This window comes from Morchella importuna, assembly GCF_003444635.1.
Source record: "Morchella importuna strain M04M26 chromosome Unknown Morimp01GS029, whole genome shotgun sequence".
Taxonomy (NCBI): domain Eukaryota; kingdom Fungi; phylum Ascomycota; class Pezizomycetes; order Pezizales; family Morchellaceae; genus Morchella; species Morchella importuna.
This window is the reverse complement of record NW_025763426.1, coordinates 222,082-238,120: the sequence shown is the minus strand read 5'-3', so window position 1 is coordinate 238,120 and position 16,039 is coordinate 222,082. Positions and strand designations below refer to the sequence as shown.

Sequence of the window (16,039 nt, the reverse complement as noted above, 5' to 3'; positions counted from 1 at the left end):
TAATGACTCGTTTCGTGGATGAAGGGAGCTTAATTATAAGCCCTGGCCGTTTTGTGTGAATTATGTATTGACGAGCCCCTTTCAGTTCTGTTCATATGCATACATAGAAAGAAAGTAGCTGAGCCGCGTAGCCAGGGGCAACCAAAGGGCTAGGGTCTACCACTCACTCGGACATCCGGACAGTTAAACATAATAACATCAACACAGTCGTCCATACGTAGTAGTCACTTGATGAATACTGCCAGTTGATAAAGAGGGAGCGCTTGGGCCAATAGGAATCAAGAAGGACGTTACCTGGAGATGTTGCATCTTGGCTGTTTCTTGCCATACCCCTTTCCAGGTCAATGGCGAACCTAGTTAATTCAACGGCGAAAATACACTTGTTGACCAACCAAAACCGGAGAAACTGGCCTGACACATTTCGAGTATATGTGCTCTGGAAGTGTAATTACAGTATGCCCTCGATGTTTGACTACATGCACGATGTGTGCAGAAAAAACTATATGTACACGTATGTAACAAGCACAAAAAACCAACAAATTTATTATAAAAACAGATAGAATCATGACTTCTATAAAGAAATAACCGTGCAGTATAAAATGGACGAAGAATATTACTAAATAAGGAAGTTGTCTAGCCGCTTTGCATGAATTCTACCGTAATAAGACAACATGATCTTACCCGGCTGGTTTGGCCATCCGTCATTGACCCAGAACATACTGTACATGTAGTTCATGTAATCAACTGGCAGCATTTAAAGTGACTATACCTACGTATACATTAAGTATGTTCTAAACTACATTTAGTATATATACTTCTTCTCAACCAATCACTATCAACTATGGAAACGTAATTGCCAGTTAGCTGGCCGGGCCTTGAATGTTCCTGAGATCGAGATAATACTATATAACTATACCGAATGATACTCCATGATTACATGTACATGTAGTGCTGAATCAGGCTCTGTAAAATGCGTACACCAACAAAAAAAACAGGATGTAGAGAAACCGAAAATTCTATGGGTTATTTCGCCTATTGTTCTGAAAGTTACGCACTGGATATTACCCAAGACTCCACGCCAATATATATGGGATCACATGATTCATAGGATCGTTACTTACATGTAGTACTACATGTAGTACTTTATCGCTGAACTAAACTTTAACCCTTAATTATAAATCTAGTCGCAACCCGCACTCTATGACTATGTATGTATGTGTATTTTCGAGGTAAGCCAAGGGCTTTTCTAAGTGCGATGCTTGCGGACGAATGATTTTTGGGTAATGAAGCTACATGCAGTGAAATCCATAATAGAGCTACTAGCAGGAAATGTGGATACAGAGCGCCCACACCCTGCCAGAGAACTTGGGAACATTCTTCGCACCTCATTTATGCCTTTAAAACTCCATTCTATTATTGAACGCCTCCGCTGTTATCTAAGCTCTCACCTTTATTATATTATTTGACACACACCCCCCCCCCAAAAAAAAAAAAGAAAGAAAAAACCCTCCGAAAAGGATTACTATATCCAGTTATCACTCGAAAAGTATCCAACTAGATAGTTGGCCTAAAAATGGAAGTTTCTTCCCTTGGAAAACGGAGCCTAACGACTTCCCGACTAGATGCCCAATATAGACACCTGTAACAATAGTTACAGGCCATTTCTGCCATTCGCGATCCCAATCTGCAGTAACTCAAGAGTTAGTATTCATTCCTATGTATATAGTAAGCAAAAATTCGAACAGATCACAAACCTAATGGAATAGGAACAGCCCCCAACCAGCCTCCCACAAGGGCCCCCAGAGCACCACCAAATGCCTCATCTATGGGCAAGGTGACTGATACAATATCCCTCCACTTCTGTCCGTCGACACCGTTGGTGTATATTAGGGGAAATGCGACTAGTAAAGCCATATGTGCCGCACATAGAGTTGTGTGCGAAAGGTGTGAGGTTACCGGCGCCCCAAAAAGAACCATGCAGAGGCCTAATATCACCGTCCCTACGGTGGAGGCAAGGAGTAATGATAGAAAAGCTGTCTAGACATAACAGTTAAAACTAGACCTTAGTTTAAGTATAGAGAGAAGGGGGGGGGGGTGTATCTGGTCCGGAAGATGTACCAAAAGCTTGTTACTGATCCCCGTCGCCGCAGCCAGCTGCTCTCCCTTTTTCCCAACCCTTGGCCGCTTTCCTTTCGTAGCACCGTTGCCGTCCAAACAAAGTACAACATACACAGCTTGAGCCACGGTCAAAAGCGGTAATGTCGAGAGGAGAGTGGATGTTGGGTTGAGAACGAGATTCCCAAAGCTCGCATACGACACGCCGGCAATTACCGCACTGTGTAGATGGGTAGCAAAGAACGAGAGGGCGGCTGGAGCGCCGCCACGCTGCGATTTGGAATTTTGGGACGGCATTTGGTGTTGAATTAATTTCGAGATGTATGTCGTAACTGGTAGGTTGAAGGTGTCGTGTAGAGTGGACACCGTTTGGGTTCTAAATTTTGGACAAGCGTGGCCTTCGCTCTTGGCACTGTCTTGGCACACGATCAATGATTCTTGACAGGTAATGTGTACAATTTAGTACTATGGTGCGCACACTCTTAAAGGTGATATGGTGGCATACGGAAGTGGAACAATTGTGGCTGCAATAGGGCCTCATGGGCCAATAAGAGGGCCCATTTCCAGCAATTCTGCTGCATTACTGCCACGGATCAGTCAGATTTGCTTTTCTGGGGTATAAATGGGTATAATACTGTTCCACTTTGTTCAGTCTTGGCGCATTTTACATACAATTTCAACTTCCTAAGGCTTTACAACCCAGACAGATATTAAAATTCTGCAATAATAGAACTAAACTTCATCACTAGTACTAGAGTTCTATCATTACGCTTTTTTTTTACGATTTTTCGTTGAAAAGTTATAAGCCATTGACATTTCGTCGCGATCCGCTACCTTTAAGCGTGGGCGCACCATACGTATGGGCGTAAAAACAAGGCTAAAATATATTTACGTAATTATACATGTAGCTTTTAAGAAGTACCGGAATATAAAATTGAAGCTCTATATATACATGTACATAGGTAATGGATTCGAGGAATACAGCGGGCCTAAACGAGTGACACGACAAAACCCTAAATGAAACAGAGTTCGCAGTACCCTTTGATATTATTTCCCGACTTTACCCCTCACATGTACTCATCTCCGAGTACATGTAATAGCGTATCACATAAGAGAAACGAGCAATGATATCCATAAGTAATTGGGGAAATTCCCTACGTAAAGTACAAAACAGTATATATATCTGCCCCCCATCATTACCGCCAACTCCTCCTCCTCCTCCTCCTCCATCAAAATATAGCGTGATCTACAATACATCTATAATACCTGTTTCATGAGTTTCTTGTTATCACTAAAGTCTGCTTGTATTGTTCCCCAATTACAACTAGTGATACTAGCGAGTATATATACCGTCCGTTCATAGCTGACGATCAATCGATTCTAGGACTTCATATCATGCCGAATATCTACCTATTTCACTTGCCCCTATTTGATAGTAACTCCTCTTTATATCACCACTCACCCGGTACTGATAACCCCCCGCTGTAGCAGGTTAGGCGGAAATAACGACCTAAGTCAACAACTACGCTCAATCTCGAGAATTAATGATTAGATATCCGCACAATATAATAGAGGCAGTGTCTGCCTATGTACAAACTCAACCGCGGAATGGAAATTACAGAAACTATAATCTGTATGTTACCAGATGCTTGGTTGTGCTAAGAATATCAATTTTAATAGGAGGGCCCGTGAATATGACAGCCAAGGTAGAACAAATACAGGTACGAACTTATGATGTGCATTGTAAATACATGTACGTACTACTCTAACATTCCCTATTCCCCTCTTTTATCCTTTGTCCGGTTGACTAACTCCACATGCACCGCTAAGTACTATAGCTATATATAGTACTAGATTCTTCATTAGGAATATATACCTATAGGATAGAATCAAATTGAGAAACATCATAACCTCACAAAGAGTGCATGGGATGTTCTGTTGTTTTTAGTGGTCCCACGCGCTGGAACTATTCTTACTAAATAAGATTGAGAACTCATTGGCATCATAGAAGAGTTGGCGCCAGTAACCAGGCGATACGAAGCTGCTAATTTCACTACCAAAGCTGAGTTTCGGATATGAGTGTGTTAACATACGTATCTTGAGCTTTGACACTGTTTTACATGTTTTATCCCATTCGTTTTGCGTCACATTTGCGCACTCGGTCAACGCCCAGTACCGCAGTATGTAATATGTCTCACTGATCATTAACCCGCATACCAGAACCCCCCACCACTCATATGTACACACTACGAGCCTATACACACATGTACATGTACACGCTTACCAGCGTAAGAACCAGAAAATGCAGTTGCTCAGGGCAAGGATAATTTGTATGGAGTGGCGTCGTTCTCTCATACAAATAATCCCTGTTTCCGTTACTTGCATTTTCTGGTTCTTTTGAGGGTAAGCTGTAGTTAGACGCGGCGTTAACTTCTATATACACTTATATATCAAACGACGAATACAAATATATACCTATCCACCGCCCCAGTCGCCCCCGTTTCACAATTGCAAACAGAGACAACTTCGTTCCATCATTAAACATGTGCCTACATCTGGGTATGTAGAGAAGGTAGTGCACAACTAGTAGGTGAATAGGTAATGTTTCTTACCCCCTTGAATTCTTCCCTTCGCATAAAGTCCCCCAGAACAGCAAACCAAGAATCATTTTGAAAAAGGCTTGTCTTGGAACTGTGTTACCCCTGACAACCCACAAACCGATTCTTTCCCGCTGCGGCCTGCAGGGATTTCTCCTAGTTCCCACAGCAAGGCCAGTGCGTGGAACAGGCAGTTGCAGCCGCGGACAGCTGCGGTGACGGCCAAAAGCGGTCCCTCAGCTACTCTACATGACAGCTATCTACAGCATGCCTTTGGATCCCAGTACCTGCCCAGAGAGTCTCTTTTGGCAGGATCAAGTTCTGACCCAGCACTCTCCTGTCACAGAATTGTACCTACATCCTCCTTTCCCGTACTGCATTCTGATGCCTACATGTGTTTGGATGTTTATGTCATGATAAGACATCATCAGCACCTGAAGCACATACACTCTACCTATCTCGGCATACGAAGCAAAGCAACGGCGGCACGGTGCAGGGGAAACACCCCTTCAAGCCCAAGTCCCGGGTTTTGAAACCGTGTGGCATATCAAATTCTAAGCCCACCAATGCATACAGCTATCGCCCCAAACACAATTGCTGATAACGTTAGGTTTCATGCGCCAAGCACATTTATTTGGTTTTTTTTACTAGAGCACAAACTCAGGATTCATACATGGTGTATGTAATATGTATGTAGATACTCGTAGGAATGTTACTGTGTCTTAAATGAATTGGCCCGTCCAATGTTTTATCTTTATCGTATTGATGCATTATCCCACCTTTAAAACCCTCGGCCCGGTTGTATGTATATTATGTGTACAAAAGTCATTTGCGCATGATATCAGGGTCCTTCACTTCTAATAAAGCCTCCAGAACCTTTTCCAAGAATTGGTCCTAAAAGTACATTCCCCAGTGATAACTGTGATGCAGACCCCCACTTCCCTCCCCCCTCATGCATCCCCCCCCCCCCCCCCACACACTACCCCTCATAAAAAGTAACCTCCTCCATGCAAGATACCACAACTTCAGTAAAAGATAGCTCCAAGTTCCATCATCGTCTATAGCCAGATATCTGCCCTTCCGTCCTTCTCCAGGCCCTCATGATCGACTGTCGTAAAAAAATGCTGTGACTATTTGTCCCAACATAGGTCGTTTCTCCCAAATGAATGTATGAATGCAATAAAACCCCGCCCCAAACCCGAAAAACCGAGGACAAAAGAAAAGCAAAAAAAAGGAAATAAAGCAAAATAAACTATGCATTAGTGGCTATGAAAGCAAGTTTTGGTATAAAAAACGATAGTAAGAAAAGCAAAATAGAAAAGGTGGGCAATTCCTTTTATAGCATTGCGAATATCAATGCCGCCATTCCACCAGCAGCTGCAACCTCCATGACACCAGCCCCCAATCCATTTGCACTGCTGTCTCTCATTTCTGATGTTTGGGTGGGTGTTGCACTTGCGTCGCTTGACCCAGCTGCGGAAGTACCAGTATTAATAGCAACAACAACCGTAGTCTCAGTCGTAGTTGACGGTTGGCCGTTTGTGCCTACAACAGTCCTAGTGAGTCTCGAGGTATACAATGTGGTACCTCTTGAGGCAGTGGTTGTCTGGGGAGGCTGTGTTGTAGACGTAGTGGACTCCGTGGTTCTCTCGGCGGTTGTTGTCGAAGTTGTTGAGGTCGAGGTCGGGGTCTCGGAGGTAGTGGTTGTTTCACTTGAAGTGGTTGGTGTCGTTGAGGTGGTGCTCGTTGTTCCCGGGGTAGTAGTAGTGCTCGTGGTGGTGGTTGTAGGTGGTGCTGTAGTTGAAGTTGGGGTGGTAGATGTAGAGGTGGTGGTTGGCGTGGTGGTTGGCGTGGTGGTTGGCGTGGTACTAGTAGTGGTGGTAGTTGTAGGCACAGAGGTAGTTGAAGTTGTCAAAGCGGTGCTCGTGGTGGTGGAATTATTCGATGATTGCCGTTTGGCCAGTTCGACTATTGCTGACGCGTCAGCGGCCCGTTCTCGGTGGACAGCTTCGAGAGCTGATCGATCGCCGGGGAATATACCGTGCTTGTATTTCCCATCGTATTCGTGCAACGCAGCGTGGAGACGCTCATCGTCTACATCTTTCACCAAATCCAAGAAATCCTGCTGATCCGCAAAGATCAGGGGAGACAGGAAGAGAAGGACGAAGAGTAGTGAACCGATGATTGAGATTCCATGGCGTGCCATTTTGGATATAAAATATGGGGGAAATGTGGGGGGGAGAGATAAGAGACAAGGATAACTTCTCGTGAAGAGATTAAAGATTAAGCAAGCAGTCTTTAAATTTGACTATCTTGTTTATATAGATTTTATAAATATTTGATCGGGCAGGGAAATTGTCTGCAAAGGCCCTGGGTGGTAGAAGACATTTATGTTAGCCAGTGGTCCCCACTATCAATCCGAGGCTGAAGCAGATATGCACCCTCCACTGCCCAAAAAAAAAAAAAAAAAAAAGCAAGACACCTTGCAAGTGGAGGTGTTAGGCACGGGTTTCAGATGAGAGGCAGGCAGTATGCACTTGCGAGAAGGAAAAAAACAGCCCCACCCACGCCCGCCAACAGGAAGAATGAAGGAATACCACTTTACCTCAATAAAGTTGCCCTATGTTAATGCAGTTGACGAAAGCGAATGTGCAAGTCCCAATTCTGCTGACGCGATAAAAGTGCAGAAAGATTGAAGAATGATTTGAGGAAGTAGAGAGGAGAGCGAGTGGAAGAGGATGGGAAAGAGAAGAATAAGAAGTGGGATGGGACGGGATAAAGGCTCCAAGGACGACCTGCATGATCTATAAGTACATGTACGAGTATCTCTAGATACGGACAAATCAATCCCAGCCACTTCAGTCGGGAGCGAATTAATGATTTGAATGTTCAAGAGGTCTGTTCTGTTTCTTCCTTTTTTTCCTGATGCCTGCCTGACCTAGATAGAGCAACACTTTTCGCTTTTGGGCTGTGCAACTGTGCTCACATCTGACTGCTCGTCGAGTAGACTTCCCACCACCACCAGAACCAGAACCAGCAACCAGCAACCAGCACTACCACCACCGCGCGTCCCCCCTAACCAGCTCGCCATCCAGCTGCTCTCCAGAAATGATCCTTGTGCGCTCATGAATCAAACGTCATCACAAATTCGCTGAAATGCCGAACAGAAATCCGGCTTGGCTTCAGGAACCAGAGACAACGAGATTTGCCCTGGCTATTTTTACCCTAACTCTCCCAGTTGAGTAGAGCATGAGTAGATCAGGAAAGTAATTTTTTTTTTTCTTCTCGCAATTCCTCCTTTTCGTGCCCTTCGGGAGGAAAACACTATTCTAGATCATTTCAAAATAACTCGAGGTTTTGACTAGGTATCAATGTAGCTGGACCGTTAGCTGTGCTAGCTACTTGTTAGTGCCCACAGACCTTTGGGGGTTCTTAGAAAAAGGAATTCCGAATTGTTAAGCCACTGCTGGAAACGGTCAGGCGTGGGTTGACTGGATAACCACTTGGGTTGTCGCCATCGTGAGTCTACCCCATCAAGTAAGTTTCGACTAGTGGTCCAGCCAATCCGAAGAAGATCACACAGGGCGTGATAGGGAACATGATACATGATACCAATGGAGTCAATTGACCCTATCTCTATCTGTTCATGTTACTCCCGTATTCAATGGTACATAGATAGAGCAGGTACAGTGCGCCTTCTCTGCTCTGCTGTGGCTAGAGTACCTACCTTGCTCTTCCGTGTTGGAACAGTTCAAAAGAATTCTTCGGACTTTCGTCCCAGGTACAAGGAAGGACCTGGCAGAAGGCTAGCCTGCTACCCGCACACCCCCGGAATTATGATGCGCGCGATACATATCTCTCCGATTGACTGCCTCCCGAAATCCCTGCTGTGCTACCCCCTGCCGTTCTGTTCTGTTCGCCGCGCTTTCTCAGCGAGGTTGATGGCCTTTTACCTCCTCGTTCGCGTTAGAGCCCCACCGTGTAAAGTGGTAGAGTAGAGTGCATGTGTGTGCTCTATAGGATGCATTTACAACATTCTCGATATAGGGCTTTCTTCGTTTTCTAATAACTCATCTTCCACCTACCTCAGATGCTCTCCACTGTTGACATTACAAGGATGTAAACGCAGAAGACAGATACAACCTCAGATCGGGGAGCCGCCCTCCTTTCCAACACTAATATTAACTGAGCCTTAAGGTTACCTGCTAACTGACTTACTGATTGAACCTCTCAGCTTACAGGCGCAATAGTTGGCCAAATATAACTTTCAATGTTACTATCCATGCAGCCGAAGCACACGCAGCACTCTGATTAGTCCATTCCCGTGGAAATGATAGCAGTCACAAAACAACTCTCTCTTTCCCTTTTTATTCTGACTCTTTGTGCTCCCTCGCAAACATCCTCAAACCATCATCTGTCTTGCCCTGCTAGCTGTGTGTGAGTTTGTGTGTGCGACCCTTGTGCAACATGTCAGGCAGGGCAGAGGCGATGAGCCACCTATCATTGGCTCTATTGGCTACGTGGACAGGTAGAGTACAGAAGCGTAGTTTCTAGGCTCTATTTATAACACCCCCCATCCCTCCACCGCCCATTCATCCATACACATCTCGTATCGCATTGTCTCTCAATAAGCGAAGATAAAATATATGCCCTTTCTCTTCTGGAAAGAGAGGGAAAAGGGCATTTTTTTAAGACATCGAAAGGGCAGACATAAATAGAAAGAATCGATCTGGCTATGGTTGCATGCCCGAGCGCCCGGGATTGATTGCTTGCCCCCCCCTCCCGACGACGCTTTATCGCTCATGGTCTATCACTCGTTGTGTCCCTCGGTACATACTTTACGTGAGCAGATCGACGTCGCGGGGATCGCCGGGGGCGTTCATAAAGGAAGGGGAAAGAAAAGAGGCGCGAGGTGGTTATTTATGTTGATAACCTACCTATCAACGCCACTCGATAACATCGTCCACATGATGTTCTTTGTAAAGGAAAAATAAAAACTCGGTTCGATTAAGCTTTCGTAGGCTGAGGGAGGTTTTTCTGTGGGTGCGCACGAGCTAATTGAGCTGTGTACATACATAACTACTCGCGACCAGCAACAAGAACCCGAAAATGCACGTCCTAATCTGTAACTTCCACTGGAGTAGAAGTCAAAAATACACCAAAGACTTGCAGCTGCATATTCGGGTTCTTGTTGCTGGTCGCGAGTACATCTATTATGTACTGGATGTACCTACTCTTCTCCTCACGGCCATGGGTAGGTACATGTACCGTACCAGTATTCTCCCTCCAAACATGAGGGGGAAAAAGTACAAAAATAAAAAAAGCCCAGGACAGTGGTTGCCTTCGAAATCGTCGGAACCGATCACTGGGTTTGTGGAGGGACAACGCACAGCACAGTCATTTTTCTGGAGTAACTACATATATGCTCGTATGTATCCTTTGGTGCTTTTTTTTCTCTCGCTTTGCTGGGATCCAGGATTGGATCTAGGTTGATTGCAATTGGGGTTAGGGGACGTAAGTAGACTGTTGCAGCTAGCTAGCTGTTACGTAGAGCTCCTCGATTTTGTGTATCCTTTCCTTCAATTGAGCCAAAGGGCGAAAAATAGAATCCAATTGTTGATAAATACTTGCAGAACGACCATTTGCTACTACTGCTGTTGCTGCCCTGGGGGGGGGGGGGGGGGAGGGGATGACAGGTTTCGATATTTACCCCTCCCCGATAATCCAATTGGTATGATAGGAAAAAAGAGGAAAAAAATAATCCCCTATTGACCTTCGGGATTCGCACCCAAGCTGTCGGGCCCGACGACTGTTGTCGGTTAATCTCGCCATGATGTAAGAACGTTTTCCGTTTCGCGTGTGTCATTGCAAGAGGAATTAATGTCGGACCATCCTGAGGTCTTGATATATATATATATATATATATATTTCAGCTGCATAAGCACTGCGCGCCCACAGCAGCATCCAGCACATGTATGTATGTAGTGACCCGAGGGTAGAGTAACGAACGGCACGGATCCCGGGAGAGTCCCCTTTCCCGGGACTGTTTTTGCAATCTGAGCTACATAGTTAGTCTCGGCCGCTTTCTTTCCCCTTGGGTCCGCCGGAGCTGGGATGTTCCAGGTTGACAATCGTATTGATGGCCTTCCCACGTACGACTTTGTCGTTGGGGTGTTTAGGGCCATCCCTGTTTTCCATGTTGCGCCGAGGCGTTTCCTTTTTTTTTTCCCTTTTTTTTTTGCTGTTGCTAGAGGTAGGCAGACTGTGGTGTCAATGACTCTGGCAATATCGTGTTGGAAACAATATTGTCATCTCCGAGCTGATTGGGGTGGTAATTTACGACACTGAGTACTACGCATGCAGCATGAATCAGCAGTCCTAAGGCTATTGGGAGTAATAATTACCGCGTGCTAACCAGCTGGGCACCCTCTTTTTGGCAGTCTGAGGGGACCATGACCGAGTGATTGCAAGCTTACTATGTAGCCAATCCTGTCAAATGCTGCTCGTGCTTACTCAGGTCACAAAGCATCACTCGAGCAAGAACCCACCTGTGGAGTGAAGCAAATATTCCCCAAATACCCATAATCCAGAACATGGGACCGGTCCCAACGGTGCGGGTTTTTTTTTTTTAGGAGACTAGAGAATTCCGCATGAGCCACGCCGTATATACGGGCCCGGACTGTCAAGCGACGTCAAAAGATGATCATGAAGGGCGGGTAAATATAAACAGCAACCCCTGAAGATATCTGGGCGCAGGGGGCCCAAACCCGCTCGCTGGTAAAGTGAGGTTCGTATTCTCCCCGTTTAATTGTTTGGTCGGACTCAGTCCGTATGTACTTTGGAGGTGTGCAACTACCCCACACGTACGGACTTAAAGCCGGAGCAGGTACCGGAGGGTCTGCTGTCAACTGCGGCCCTACGCCCCCGGTCCGGGCTATAACTAGCCCGTAAAACGCGCGCGCAGAGACGGTTGTCCCAGCACGCGCGCGTCGCCGCATCTCTCCCTCGCGTGGGGGAGATGAGATGTGCTCAGTCTTAATGCAGCTACGATTTATTCGGGTGTTTCTGCGACCCATCCTCTTGGCCGGGCTGCAGCGGGCTTGAGCCGAAGCGCGGACCAAACCAAGCTCAGGAGAGCGCATTAGATGCGCCACTACCCAATCACTGTATCAGGTAGCCCGAAGATAACTAAAAACACTTGCTAAACCGTTAGCAAGAGGGATCGAGACTAAATCACAGGATATCACTCGGCTAGGTTTACCACCGCCGGATGCTACTTTTACCAAATCGCTATTAGAGACGGGTGTGGCTCTTATGGAGCCGAGTTAGGGACGGTCTGGCTGCGTTTAATTGCTGTTTCTCTGTATGGAGGGTTTATTTATGGGTCGGAGAGGTGTATGCATGGACTATCACTCGACCCGATATGACTGTTGGTGTTGATGGAGTTGGTTCGTGTATGCTGGCGGCTGGTGTTAAAAGGTGGGGAAAAATAGCCACGGATCGGGAAGCTCACCTGTAACTACATGCAACTCAAAAAGATAACTACATGTACTTATCCAACAACTAGTTTTAACTCTAGTTATTGTGTGGTTCTTGACACTGTAACAATGTAGTTTTCACATTCTAGATAGCACAGATAAAAAAAAAAGGCAAGAACGCACAGAGACCATACAATCAAGCAACAAAAGATTTATTTTTTTAAAATTCAAGTCTACCTAGCGAGTGGATAAAAGACCTCCGTATACACAACCACCCACCTATCTACATCTATACTCTACTCATCCAGCTCCTGTCCCTGAAACTCCCCATACTTCTCTAGCGCCTCCTCCCACGTCCCATTATCCTCCAAGATGCCCTTCACAACCTCAATCACCTGCTCCTGCGACGCCCTAATCTGCTTCATCCCATCCCTCTCACGCAGCGTGACAGTGCCGTCCTTGACGGTCTGGAAGTCGATGGTGATGCCAAAGGGGGTTCCGAGCTCGTCGTTGCGTGAGTAGCGCTTGCCGATCGAGGTGCTGGAGTTGTCGACGCGGTTCGAGACGCCGGCGCGGCGGATCTTGTGGGAGAGCGCGGTGACGAGCGGCGCAAAGTCTTTGTTGGAGGAGAGGGGCACGATGAGGATCTTGGTGGGCGCGATGCGCGGGGGGAAGGAGAGGACGTCGCGGAGCTCGGAGCCGGGGCGGGTCCAGTAGATGTGCTCGATGAGGGAGTAGAAAATACGGCCAATACCAAATGAGGGCTCAATAACATTGGGGGTGTATTCCCTCACTGTGAGGTCTTTATTAGTCACCCATTATCACTTCAGTTGCGGGAGGTAAGGCTACTTGCCATTCTGGGTGTGCTGGTTCTTCTCAACAGTCACTTTGTCCAGCTCCACCTCGCCGAGGCCGTCGACCTTCACAGTGATCTTACCACCCTCCTTCAGGGTCGCGGCCATCTTCTCCCTCTCTTCCTGGGGAACCTTCTCAATGGCCTCCTCAACCTTCTTCGCATCCTTCTTGAAGCGGGGTCCAAGCCACTTCTTGTCAACAACAATATCCCACTGCTCCCATACCTTGGGAACCTCCAAAGCCTCGCGCACAATCAACGACTGACCAGTCTTCTTTGAGTGGACAGTCAAATCGTACGCGCTACGGTCCGCACAACCAACACACTCAATCCACCCATAACTTGTCAGGAGCTCAGCATCCCAACAGTCGGTGGCATAATGCGCCATCTCGTTCGGCATATGCTGTCTGAATCTGACCTTGTTCTGGTCGATACCGATCTCCTTGAGGAAGAGTTGGATACGAGCCAAGAAGTAACCAAGAGTCTCGTTGTCAACCATTCCCTCCCTGACAGCCTCACCGATAGTCTTCTCGACAATGGTGGTCTGTCCCTGCTCCTGGACGTTGCGGGGGAGGAACTTCAAGCTCACGGAGTCGGCAACCTCGACGAAGCGAGGGTGCTTCTTCTCAGCAGGGTCGACGAAGTGCTCGATCTCTGCCATGAGGAATTCGCGCACACGGAGGAGACCAGAGCGGGGGGAGATCTCGTTACGGAAAGACTTTCCGATGGACGCGGAGGCGAAGGGCATGCGGAGGTTGTTGAATTCGAGAAGCTTGTTGAAGGTAAGGAATTGACCTTGGGCAGTCTCGGGGCGGAGATAACTATAGCATATTAGACATCCGGGGTGCGGAAATAGTAGTCGCAAGAGATCGCATATATTAGGCTGCAGTTCTAATGGGGAGAAACTCACCCAGGCAAGTTGCTGCTGGGACCGATTGAGGTCTGGAACATCAGGTTGAAGGCAACCGGGGGCTCCAGAGCCCCACCGGTAGCAGGGTTGGTGATCTTGTGCTTGATGATGAGTTCACCAAGTTCAGCGCCATCGTAGTTGTCAATCTACCAACGAGTAGTTAGTTTAGTGGTCCCCAATTGGTCAATGTTTCGAAACACAATGTTTCAAAACCAGGTCGAGTGATAGTTGGAGGATCAAGAATATAAAAATTATAAAAAATCTCAAATCCGTAATAGATGGGTGTAACTTTAAGAGATTCCGTAATACGATATATGAATTGAGCCATATGAACAGTACACTAACCTTGGCAAGAGTCTCTTCGTACTCCTTCCTGACCTCATCGGTCAACTTGACGACCTGGATGTCCTTAACCTTCTTCTTCCTCTTCTTCTTATCCGCATCCTCCTCTTCAACCGCAACCTTCTCACCCCTCGCCTCCTTATCACCCTTCAATCTCGCCTCAAGGACCTCCTCAACCAGATGATCCGCCCTAAAGATCTCCCCGCTCTTTGGGTCCTTGCACATCCAGTCCGCAAACTTGTCCACATGGCCCGACGTCTTGAGCACCTCATGGGGGGTCAACATGGTGCAGTCAACCTCCAGCATGTCCTCCTCAAGGACAAAGTGCTTCCTCCACGTATCCACGATGCTCTGCTGCAGCGCGCACCCGGGCGGGCCGTAGTCGTACAGCCCCGACACACCGCCGTACATCTCGAACGACGGCGTGTAGAAGAGCCTGCGGCGCAGGAGCGTGTCCAGGGTGCCGCGGTCGAGCGGGGCGCCGGTCTTTGTGGTGGCCATTTTTTGCGGCGTGCGGAGAGCTTTCAGGAATGCCTTTTTTGAGAACTGGGGGGCAGGGTTGGGGGTGGTGGTGGTGGTGGTGGTGGTAGCACTTGGTAGTACTGGGAGGGCTGAGTGGAGGGAGTGAGCTGATTGGAAGGAGTGTTGGTGGTGGAGGTGGTGGTGGTGGGAGCGGATAGCCTTGAGCGCGGTGGAGGATAGTGAGAGCGGTGATGGGAGGATCAGGAGTGGTGTTTGTGTGATGGTGGTTGTGGTGGTTGTGAGTGTGCGTGTGCAGATGGAGCGCTGCAGGCCGAAAAAGCGGGGGAGGGGCATCTATCTGGCTGGCTGGCAACAACGGTGTTGACTCAGAAGAAGCAACAAAATTAATCGAAGAGCCGCAAATTAAACAACCGACGTGCGAGACAGACGCAGTCAGTCAGTCAGAGGCTAAAGGGTTTTTTCCTTGACCGGCTGGCTGGCTGGCTGGTGGGGCACTCACTCGCTTCTTACTCACTCGCAATAATCCTGATATTGCATACGGTCTAATCTGTCTGTCTGTCTGTCTGTCTGTCTGTCCAGGGTGGGATGGGATGTGGATGTGGATGTGGATGTGGAGGGGGGGAGGGAAAAAAAAACAAGGGTCCACCACATTCCTTTGTCTGCATTGCATCCATAGTGGCATTTTGATATCTGCAAAAAAAAAAAAAAAAAAAAAAACAAACCCGTTCCCTCTCCAGACGCCGTTTCTTGAAACACCATACATAAGAAAGGCTGTCACGAGCCTGCCCCCAGTTGTGCAGGTAAAACTACATTCAGCTACACACTGTGTCGGCGTTGGTAATAGGAGACCAGAGTATTGTACCCCGCTTGCTGCTGGCTGCTGGTAGGCCCAGATCATCAATCCCACACTCACTCACTCGCTCACTCACTCTACAGATAATAATACCCCATGCGCCAGACCGATTCCAGTATCCCGAGCTCTCATATACACGAAACAAGCCCCCCCGGAGGCCGATAACTGCGTTCGCGGGCCCGGGAGAGCCGCCCAACTTACTCTATTTTATTAAATATATATAGCAGTGTCTCTTCGGTTGGTTCCAGTACCTGTGCCCAGGACCAAACATTTGGGGAGAGAACAAGTGGGCGTGGTTCAATAATCTAGGTAGATAAAGCCTCCAGGAACGATATGAGAGATATAATAGGTAATTCGAAGTTACTTGGTCCACTGTGGTACATAGTGCCCGTATCCCAAGATCGACCA

The 16,039-nt window shown here is 47.3% G+C and overlaps 3 protein-coding genes across 3 annotated transcripts; all 3 read right to left on the bottom strand.

Annotated features, from left to right (window-relative positions):
* Positions 1–1,535: 1,535 nt before the first annotated feature.
* LAJ45_08359 (uncharacterized protein) lies at positions 1,536–2,412 on the bottom strand (the record flags this gene model as incomplete). The annotated part of the gene is made up of 3 exons (XM_046117910.1): positions 1,536–1,684; positions 1,755–2,037; positions 2,119–2,412. 3 exons carry the CDS (start codon positions 2,410–2,412, stop codon positions 1,536–1,538), a joined length of 726 nt encoding a protein of 241 aa, XP_045968836.1.
* A 3,636-nt stretch (positions 2,413–6,048) lies between these two features.
* LAJ45_08358 (uncharacterized protein) lies at positions 6,049–6,918 on the bottom strand (the record flags this gene model as incomplete). Its single annotated transcript, XM_046117909.1, has 2 exons — positions 6,049–6,680; positions 6,753–6,918. 2 exons carry the CDS (start codon positions 6,916–6,918, stop codon positions 6,049–6,051), a joined length of 798 nt encoding a protein of 265 aa, XP_045968835.1.
* A 5,568-nt stretch (positions 6,919–12,486) lies between these two features.
* On the bottom strand, positions 12,487–15,111 carry LAJ45_08357 (uncharacterized protein; the record flags this gene model as incomplete). Its single annotated transcript, XM_046117908.1, has 4 exons — positions 12,487–12,983; positions 13,044–13,864; positions 13,954–14,099; positions 14,299–15,111. The coding sequence occupies 4 exons, from the start codon at positions 15,109–15,111 to the stop codon at positions 12,487–12,489; spliced, it is 2,277 nt and encodes a 758-aa protein (XP_045968834.1).
* Between the last annotated feature and the right edge of the window lie 928 nt (positions 15,112–16,039).